The sequence below is a fragment of the Cariama cristata genome, unplaced genomic scaffold (genome assembly GCF_000690535.1).
Source record: "Cariama cristata isolate BGI_N322 unplaced genomic scaffold, ASM69053v1 scaffold11007, whole genome shotgun sequence".
Lineage (NCBI taxonomy): Eukaryota > Metazoa > Chordata > Aves > Cariamiformes > Cariamidae > Cariama > Cariama cristata.
The window spans coordinates 6,621-17,268 of NW_009624947.1; the positions used below are offsets into that span (position 1 = coordinate 6,621).

A 10,648-nucleotide genomic window follows, 5' to 3' on the forward strand; every position below is an offset into this window, starting at 1 on the left:
CGACTTTGCCAAGAATACTGGTGAGGATTTTGCTAAATTGTAAGCATGTGATTATGTGGCTAGATTTTATATTTGAACAAATGCAAGTCAAATGGACTTCTGGGGAACTGGAACAGTATAAACAGTTGATACTATGTGGGTGTCATGCAGTTGACAGCTTCCTTTCCACTGAGAGGTCTATGTGGGCATGTACACAGAGTCCCAGGTAGCCACTAAAAAGCTGATTGAAAAGAGGTACAGTGAGACAAGGGATGAAATTTGAAGGAGGGGGTAAAATATGGCCAAACAATGCTGTCTTCCAAGCCCTAGCAATAACTTAACATAAGGGATAACAACTGACCATCAGTGAAAGTTTAATTTTCCATCTCCAAAACAGATCTGGGATTGAGCCAACATCCTTATCCAAAGACTCTTTGAACTCTGAAGCAGTCTCATTCCTCTCCAGAACCACTGATGGTATGTAAATGTTCTGGCCAATAAAGGCAGAGAGATGCAAGGGCGAATAATGGCTGTGTAAGCCATGTTTCTGAAGCGGATGAATACATACTGTCTGTGTGATTTTGAAAAGATCCTTGGCTTTTTGCGCATGTTTCTCAATGAAGTTACTGCATCTTCATGGCTTTCAGGCTGTCATTGAAGATGAATATGGTTGTGAAGCAAAGGAAGAGCCTTTATTCCTAGGGAAGTAGTATCTAATAAAAAGTGTCAAGGAAATGCTGTCAAGTGTCAAGGAATGCCAGACAACATGTCCCCTTACAAATTCACCAAGGAAGGAGGCAGAATGCTCTGGATACTATTGTCTTTGTTTCAGGTTTTCAGTTTCACAGAATTGCTGGCAGTGGCAGTATAGCAAATGCATGTCTTCCTAGAGAAGTGACAAAACAGAGCCTCCTTGTAAACCTGTGTTTCCTTTCCTGGAAGGTGAAAGCAGTGAGCGGTTTCGTTATGACAGCCTGTCCTAACACACACCAACTCCACCACGTTCAGCCAAGGAAGCAGGTTATCACTTGCTTGGAACATTGTAATGTTTTTTTCACATTCTCATTTTTGCTGCTTTCTGAGTCACTTCCGTTATTCTGAAATTCCAGTCATCTCCCCCACAGACGTGGCATATACAGGTAAGTTGATGGCTGTCAATAGAAGACTAGCACCTAGTTCTAACAAATTCTAACAGGCATACTGAATCACACTAATCTGTCATTATCACCTAAAATGGTAAGTCCTCACTGTGGAATGAGTACCTGGATGACAGCAAAGTCAGAGAAACCAAGTTTTTAGCTGGACTGTGGCAAGTGTGCCTTGCCTTGCTTCCTTGCTTTGCATTCATCAAGATACTTAGGGGATCATTTCAATATCAGATTGTGAACAAAATGAGACATACTCGAAAAGGATACATAAGAGTTGGGATACCCCGTGTTGCCAAATATTTTCGGATGAGCCGCTCGGTACCATACCAGTTGAAACCTTTTGTTGCATACCCAATACGTGGAAGATGCACTGACGCTGAGAAGGAGGGAAGAGAGAGTGCACACTCTTTAGGACATATAAAAAGCAATCTAGATAAGGAATTCAACCTACCCAACAGGAACAGAAGAAATATTTTGGAACACAACATATCTGCCATGGAGATCTCACTCTTATTTCACTTAGGAAAAAACAGTACAGGAGAGGTGGAAATTGGTCATCATCTTTAGGTGCAATCACACATGTAAGGGTTCACTGTTCTACTGCACAGACGCTTACCATTTCTTTTCTTGGCTGCTAAATAAATCTTCTTCAGGCCCTTTTCGAAAGCAGACAGCTTAATGCCAGACAAGTTGTTGGACCGATCCCGATGTTGAGCCACAATCAAGGCCAACTAAGGAGAAAACACACAAAAAAATGAAATGGAGTCTATAGACAAGGCTAAAAGACACAGTGATAGCTGCTGGAAAACTTGCATTCCTATTAGCTTTATTAAATGAGAAAAAGATCTCCTTTTCTTTCATGTTTAACTGCAACTTAGCCATGTTCACTATTCAGTGCCATTATTATTGGGGAAAAGACATAACGTTCATTTCACACAGCTTCAAAAACATGCGGACAGAGCAGCACAGAAAGGAGCTTCTCATTCTCACCAGGTCTTGTCCTTTTTTCCTGGATTTTTTATCATCAATGGGGAATAACAGGGTTCCTCCTAACTCCAGGTCTGTCCAGAAAACAAGAACAGAACAACAACAACAACAAATCAGTCCTGAAGAGTCAGTGGGCAGTCAATGCAGCAGTGATTTCACTGTCACATGCTGTATTATTCTCCTTGGCTTTCTTTATCTCCTCATGATGGTTTCAGCAGAGTCAGACCCTTTGCCCAGGGAAGCAAGACAGACATTATCCCCCGAGACACACAGACACACACACATCCCAGTTAAAGACCACAAATGGAAAGAGACACGCTGGAACAAGAAGAAAGCATCTCCCAGGAAGTCAGAAAAAAGAACAGGTCCACCCTATAGCAAGATGTGCATTTCTCACCAGCTGCAGGTAGCTCAAAACTACTAATACATGCTCAGAAGATTAGTGCTTGCAAGAAACCAAAGGCTCAACCAAGTACTGCCTGAGGTGGCTTTCATCCTTCTTGAAAGCACTTTGACAAAAGATGCAGTGCTCTGTCTTATATTTTGAAAAGCATGCTGCGAATAATGAACAAGTTAATTTTTTTTCTTTTTTCTTTTTTTGATGACTTGCAGCATGCATTGGAATGACCAACCCCTATGCAGAGTTTTCACACTCCAAACAAATCAAGCCAAAGCACCCACTGTATTACTGCTTTCAGAGCTAGGGATGCACATATCTAGAAAAAAAACATGAGTATCAAGGTGTCCAGGCACCTCACTCCTGCAACATCAGTGGGATTTAAGCTCTTTCAAGTATCTTGGCCTAAGGTCATGTTTTAATCTCTTACCTTTCATCTTTCCTGCCATCTCATATATTTTCCTTGGCTGATCAGAACGAGCCTCCAGAGCTGTAAATAAACCACCCCTTCCCCAGCGGCCAGAGTCATCTAGAATAAAATGACAAGTTAGACTCCTTTTAGAAAGTGAGGTTCAAGACCACCCCTGCAAGAAAGGGACTTACTCTGTAGAAATGCAATGAATGATTATCAAAAACAGATATGGGAACCACACATGAACTGAAGTCAACCAGTACTCAAGGGACCACCTGAGAGGATAAACCTCAGCCCCTGAGAAAAACAAACTTGTCACAGTTCCCTGAAAAACTCTGCAGGAAGAATTCCTTCTTACTGTCCACTGAGGATGCTCAAACAAGCACTAAACATGGCATTGAGCATATAAACCTGTCGGTATCCTCACATATATGCATATAGGTGCAAAGAGCATGCACCTACTATATCCCCAGATTGGTACCTTGGGCTTCCCACTAGATGTTTGCTATTTGCAGGCTTTCACTTTTACTTGGCATTTCCACTTTAAACACAAGGTTTTGTGCTGAGTTTAACATTAAGCCAAAGCAGATTACAATGTTCTACTATAGCCCTGGTCAGAGAGCAGCTCCAACACTGATTCAGGAGGAACTCTGTAATGTCAGTCTCTCTCTCTCTCTCAGCTTTAGTGTCTTAACAGAGGTCCTTAAATTAGGAGACTAGCCTAGAGCCTCTGTACTGCCAGTGTTGAGATGAACACCGAGACAGAGAAACTCTGACCTCAGCCTCTGGAAGTGCCTGTCTCTCTCTCTGTTGACTGTATAAGGAAGATGATTTTCAGTACCTCAGTTCAATCCCTACAGCTTCTGCAGGATGAACAAAAGGCCCTGCTCTCAGGAGGAATTGTCCCCAGTTGGCCACAGACATAAAATTTGAAGCCGTACAGGCACCTTTCAAGAAGCTCACCCATAAATCCAGAGAAGGCATGAAAAGACCCATGCACACCTTGCTAGTACCTGTGTGGGTTATACATGGTGGAGTAGAGGCTGTCTTGCCTCTGCACTGCTCAAGATTAAGTCAGGCTCAAATCCAAATTATTTCAGTCTGGATGGGAATGAGAAACTATTGAACGAGTAGCGACAATTCAGCCCCCTTGTCCACCTCACCCAACAACATTCCTGTCGTTGTAAGTCCCACCTAGGCAGTGGACAATGATGGCATCCTCCTCTTCTGCTTTGGGGTGGGTGACATCTCCTATGACGTACTTGATATAGTTCAGATCTGCATCTTCATAATCTAAAACCATATTCAGCCCAGCCTCATCTTCCTCAAACTCTGCCTCAGAGTCACTTTCCCCTGAAGGAAGGCAGGTAGATGTGTAATGATTTGCCTCCCACCAGGCCATCCTGAAACAAAACAAGAGAAGATGATGTTCAACGAAAATCAAAGGTGAGGGGCACATACCTTGTTTTAAGTCACTGCAGTGAAACACAGGAGACCCAGACCTGCATTCTCTCTGCTCCCCTCCCCTATTTTAGACTGGAACAAAGTTGACCACAGTTGTTGTCTGTGATACTAAGAGCCACATGCCAGTGTGATAAGCCAGTTGCAGGCATGGAAAAAGTGAGCATGCGACAAAGGGCAAGGAGCTACTTAGAGTGGTGAAAAGGAAGAACACCTAGGAAACAAGGTGGAAAAAGTAAAGACACATGCCAGAGAGTCACAGATGTCAGACCAATACATAGAGGCCAACTGTGACATTTCAGAAAGCTTCTTCCAAAAGCTCACTGTACATTCAAATATGAGGTTCTTATTCAGGCCACTCTCTGAATTAAATTAGATGTGAAGTCAGGCAGTGTATTCAGGGGAAAAGAACCCTTGCTAGGGGCTCAAGCCATTTTTCCACCTTCACATCCCTACGTTATGCAGTTTGAGCATACACACAGAAACATCCTGATGTATGAAGTTAACTCTCTCAGGAGGGTGGCCGGCAGGCATTTTGCCATCTTCTGCTCCCCTCATCCCCAGTCCCACCTGCCACAGTAGATACAGAGCGTGACTTGTTTTCATCAATCAGATACACGTTTCTAGAGTATAGTGTAACAAATATCAGCTTACAAGTAGTAGATGCAGTACAAACCATACTTTTTCTTGTGTTCTGCCTCTGCTTTTGCCTTCTTCTTTTCCTCCATGAGCCTTGCTCTCTTTGCTGCTGCTTCTTGGCGCTTCTTCCTCCTAGCCTCCAGCTCCTCTGTGCTCAACAAGTGCTTCCTCCTGGTTGACTGTTCCCGGAGGCCTGTCAGAAGGGCCTGGAGAAAGAAAGAAGTATCGTGGAAACAAACTGCTCATCTTAAAGCTATATAACTATACTCCTTTCCCATTTGTCTACTTGTCCACAGGTCTTAATCATCAGATCGCAACTGTCATATAGTATGTGGTTTTGTGACCTAAGTTTATATGAGTGCCCTGCACATCTTATCTCTGATCTGTTATCAGAATTGCTGAATTGTCAAGCCCCCAGATTCAAGAGCCAACTTTACAACATTGACATCCAAATCTTTTAACGTGCCTTCTGCAAGCTGTAAAGAGAGAAAACTGTCAGCCTCATTTTCCTCAAGCAAGTGCCTTGTCATGTCTTTTGTCTTACGTTTGCTTTGTTCCGGAGAGCTCTCCCTTTCTTACTGGTTTCTTCAGTCAAGGCTTTCTGAAGATCCAAAAGCTGATCAAAGGCTTTTTGGTCTTCTCTGCTGGGTTCTTTTGAATAATCCTTGCCTTCGTACACGTACATGTGATCTTTAAAAAATAATTTAAAAGTGTAAAAAGGAACTGAAAGCCACTGACACCTAAAATGTACAGTGAGATCAAAAGAAATATGGCTTCTCTGTGACACTGTTCTACCCTCAGCAGAAAAACATTCACTGTCATCACCTTTTTGTAATACCAGTGTCAGCATTATATAGAAACAACAGAATCACTATTTGCCTCCTTAGGCAAAAGCTTTTCATTTAACTAATTTATACTGGCAAAGAACCTTTCTTCCTATTTTCGTCAATTAACTATTTTAAGTTGTGGCTCCACTGCTGTTCTCTTTGGTCATTCCATCTCTGCCAGTAGCAAATCCATTTAGCTTTGCTGTCTAGTTACAGGCAACTCTTGTAAAGGGACCACAAACTTGCTTTCGAGCTCCCAAATAAAATGAAAGCATAGAACTCTGGCAGCCTAGAGTTACTGCTCATCAGGTGAGCTGTTTTCCCAGTAACTGTTACAGAGTGTGGTACCGCTGCCCCTCTTTAAGTTACCAACAGAAAATAACACTCTTTGCTAACTCTCAGCAAACAATTACTTGTTGCTGCCAACTGCCACAGGACAGACAATACCTAACCTGCAGGGCCATATTTCTGCTTCAGTCATAGATCTATATTCAAGGGCTACTGTGTACTCAAACCAGAAATTCAGTCTTTCTCACCATGACACTAGAAGAGGGAAAGTATCCTTAGAATTTATTCTCATATAGTATGGGGCTATGAAAAACTAACCACAATTGTGTGACATTTGGACTGGAAGGTAGAATACTGAAGAGAGTAGGTTTGTTGTTTAGACACCATGACTCTGCATTTCTTATCTCACATTTTTGAATTTTTAAGGTCATTTCAACTTGTGATTTTCATGGCCAATAATCTTTTGTTTAGAGATTAATACAAAACACCTACTATATAACAGTAACTTAAGGAAACGCTATATCTCAGTTGCTGTTATAGCTCTAAAACTGCAGATCAATCTTAATGGTTCTTTGTGGGAAAAACAGCTGCAATTTGAATATTTCCCCTTTTCTCAATTAATTTCATCTGAGGTCTCAAAATATTTGAAGCATATGAAGGAATTCAGCCCCGCAGCCACCAGAACTGCACAAGTATTGTTACCATTATCTTACAAATAGGCAAGTAAAGACGCAAAAAGAAGAAAAAGACCAATAAAGGCTCAGAAATAAAGTCTGTGCATAGGCCACAAACAAAATCCAACTGACTTACTTAATTACAAGTCCACTTTTCTTCTTGCTGCCTGAAAAATGCCACCCCTGCTGTGAAGCCTCCTCTACCAGCACCCAAGTGTAATGTGTTTCATAGGTATTTAGATGCTTAACTTACTCTCTGTATCCTCCTCTTCACACTCTTCTTCCCGTGGCAGCACAACGTCCATTACCCACTTCCCTCCTTTTGTCTCTCCAAGGATGTTTTCTAGCTCCACATCCTGTATAGTACTTCCCTCAGAGGACAGCAATTTATCCAAGCCAAATTTCAAGATTTCACTCAGCTTTAATAAAGAGAAGGGGAAGTTCAGTATCAGTATCTCTTAATTCCATGTCAACCCCAGTGTCTCAAGCTTCTCAGGCTTAAATGCAAAGGATGTATGAGTGGAAAAATCTAAGCCTTAATGTTACCTGTCAAAATACTTACGCTTTAACATGCCTAGTTCTCCCAACACTTGATGGGACAGGCCCCTACAACATTATCTCCCTCAAACATAACTCATCCAGACTTGAATGGTCATTTTTCTTCAGGGCTAAATGACAAAACAGCATTGTACTGACAGCATTCAAGCAGCTTTCTTCATAGCCAGAAAGACTGGCCTTGTTTTTGCCCCCTACTTCTTTAAAACAAAAGCTTAAATACCACAAAAATCCATGGGGAGAAAACTATCAGCATGGAATTTCCTACGGGCTCAGTTCCACTTCCCCTGCAGAAACTATAATTGCTTAGATACATGCTGATGGGGCGGGAAGGCAGTGGGGGAAAGGATACACTAATTCCAAACTTCTCCCAGGTTTCGCTGCACACAGGGGATATATTCCCCTAAATGTCACTTTGCCTGAGGTTTTTGACCCAAGTTCTCAGCACAAACCTCAGCTTTCAGGTCAGAATTACAAATCATGCCCTGACTCCTGAGACACTATATTTGCCAAGAGGCCAACAGAAGGTTGACGAGTTTCAGACTGGCAACCAAAAGCTGACTAAGTACTTATCATCAGCTCTGTGAAAGAAAAGCACCAGAGACAGATAAGTTCTAGAAACAGTGAGTCAGCTACCACTTTAGACCTGTTATAATTAAAAATAAACAAGTAAGGCAAGGAAAGGTTCTGCCTTCCCCTCTCCTCCAAGAAAACACACCCTTTTCCAACAATGGATGCACCTCAGAATTGTAAAAACTGTCTTCAAATGTCAGATCTTGTCTGGACCTGGGATGTCATTTTGGTTCCCATGACATGCAAAAGCTGTCATGTCAATGCACATCTCCCCCAAAACAGAATGATTTGGCTAGGTTCATATCAGAAACCAATACAGAAACACTCTGAGACATTTCTTACGGCGTTACTGGAGTCAAATTGAGGATATAGTTCTATTTTACCTGTAACTCTGCTGCTCCCTGAGGCTTGGGTGTTCCCAGAGCAAACTGACCTCCTTCTACAATGGCATTTGTCAGCCGGAGCTTAGAAGCAGCTCTTCGGTAGATTACTTCTTCAATTGTATCTCGCCCAATCAAGCGGATAATTTTTACAGGCCTTGAAAAGTTTAAGAAAATTCTTAGTACTTTCTTTTTTCTGAGGTACACTAAAGCTGTTTCCTTGCATGGAGCGCTATCCCCTCACCCACTCCTTTGGTAGGGATAAAAAGGCAAGAACAAAATCAACAAAAATAATCAGCAGAAATGTAATGCTGATACAATTGTTTCTTGACACAGGAGAAATGTTCAGTGCAAAAGTGCGGGTAAACCTCCAGATTCCCTGTCCTGCTCCAAATCTACAAAGCTCCCACCCTAGACACGTGATGAGGACAAGACTGCATGAAGCTGCAACAGAAAAATGAAGATATACAATCCTCTCTGCTCTCCTTCTTTGATCTTCAATCTATGGTACTTTAACCTTCCATTGCCTATGGATACGGAAAGCAATACTGAGAGACCAAGACAGTCAGCAACCAAACCAGAAGTAGCAATATTTCTCACTTGTGCTGCCCAATCCGGTGAGCTCTTGCTATTGCTTGCAAGTCATTTTGCGGGTTAAAATCACTATCAGTAAAAATAACTGTATCTGCTGCTGTCAGATTCATGCCAACTCCACCTACAAACAAAGAAGAAGGTCACAAAATATGTCATCAGCAGAAAATAAAGGAGAAGCTAGAGAATTTGTGCTATGCAAAGTTCTGTCAGATCTGATCAACTGTATCTAATTCAATCCATCTCTCAACCCCAAACCTAAGTTTCCTACGGATCTAAAAAGATGGGTAAGCCTTCCATTTCCAGCTTCCAGCTTTCTGCAACAGTCCAAACCTAAGCTGTGCTGTGCAATGTAGTCAAAAAATACCAGATGTAAGTGAACCAATGCAAAGGGAAATGGTTGTCAAGACTGATGAACACAGACATATTCTGCTGGCAGTCAGATTAACCCAGCAAGGACTGGCTTCACTGAGGCTACAAGGGACTGCTGAAGTCATGACTTGGCTGCAGCACAGCAACTGGTAAATACACCGCTGAAACAGTGGAAAACAGCAGGCCCAACTATACAATAACCGGAGCCTAGGTATTTATATGACTTAAAGTTTTTGAGTTTAGAGTTTGGGCTCTCATGGAATGAAAAGAAAAAAAAAAGTTAAGTATATTTTTTTATTACCCACTATTGTGACTACATACTATAGTTAAAAAGCGGGGAGCCTGCTGCCTTTCATTTCTTCCAGCTCATGCCAAGCACCTCTCCACCATAATCAGAACATCCCTGCAAGTGGAGACAGTCATGCACCTGAAAATCTCTGTCCATAACATAACAGTGATGGAAATACTGTTAGCACACCCATTCCCAGCTGAATACAAGATGCTTCGGCCAGACATAGCAATGTGCAGTATAAACCAACTCTAAGTCTGGCTGACACGGGCAGGGAGAGTTCAGGCACTGCTGTGACAGACACACTTATTCCTACCATCTAGCATTAGGTGCTTCTCTTCAGTCCCTCTGCATATTCCCCTCAATGCACTGCAGTATCATTGAAGCCAGGCTCATCTGGGAAAGTCTGACCAGAAGCCCAAAGGAAGACTTAGTTCAAGTTCGATGCCTGAGATCAAGCAATGTGTATCCCTCCTCTGGAGACAAGCAGAAGCTTGCCTCTGCGCTTCCTTGAATAGAGAGACAGGGAGGTTTGAAACTGTGTGGAAGACACAGCTCTGCCTGAGGAGCTAAGAGGGGAAGAAGCACAGATGGCAGTCTCATGGTGCTCTTTGCAGTCTCAGGACAGTAAAAAGCTCTCATCTGAGTCTGTCTGCCAGCTAGAGAGCACATCCATGTTCAGCAAACTCGAGAAGCAATTCCACCAGCTTACTTAAAGGAAATCTGTTCCTGCCTAAAGTCTGGTGCTTGCAGAAATAAAATGCTAGTGAGATTCCTTAAGCTCAACCTGGCACAGGAACAGGCCTTATGGGACTTGGAATAAAAAAAGTAACTCGAGTGGCTGCAATATGAAAAGTATCTTGGCATCAGCTGCTGAAAGGAAAGCACAGAAACCAGATGTCCTAGCTGAGAGACCCAAGTTCAGGATGCATCGTCTCCCTCAAAAGTCCCCCACATGAACGGGCTCTGCAGGATTCAGAATTCCCTGAAATTTTGCCAGAGAGAGCAAAAGAAGAATGCAGAAGCAAGGTGGGTTGATTCTCTCCTTTCCTTACTTACCTGCTCTGGTGCTCAGC

General features: G+C 42.5%; 1 protein-coding gene across 1 annotated transcript in view; it reads right to left on the reverse strand.

The window, feature by feature from the left end:
* Positions 1-339: 339 nt before the first annotated feature.
* The window catches only part of CHD1L (chromodomain helicase DNA binding protein 1-like), a 19,044-nt gene continuing 8,735 nt past the window's right edge, over positions 340-10,648 (reverse strand). Inside the window, 12 exon segments of the mRNA XM_009703401.1 lie at positions 340-692; positions 1,395-1,503; positions 1,744-1,858; positions 2,118-2,188; positions 2,942-3,040; positions 4,118-4,326; positions 5,066-5,229; positions 5,568-5,713; positions 7,066-7,231; positions 8,324-8,477; positions 8,921-9,035; positions 10,632-10,648. The exon segment at positions 10,632-10,648 is cut by the window's right edge and continues 14 nt beyond it. Of these exon segments, the coding sequence (XP_009701703.1) occupies positions 623-692; positions 1,395-1,503; positions 1,744-1,858; positions 2,118-2,188; positions 2,942-3,040; positions 4,118-4,326; positions 5,066-5,229; positions 5,568-5,713; positions 7,066-7,231; positions 8,324-8,477; positions 8,921-9,035; positions 10,632-10,648 (1,435 nt within the window). The 3' untranslated portion in view covers positions 340-622.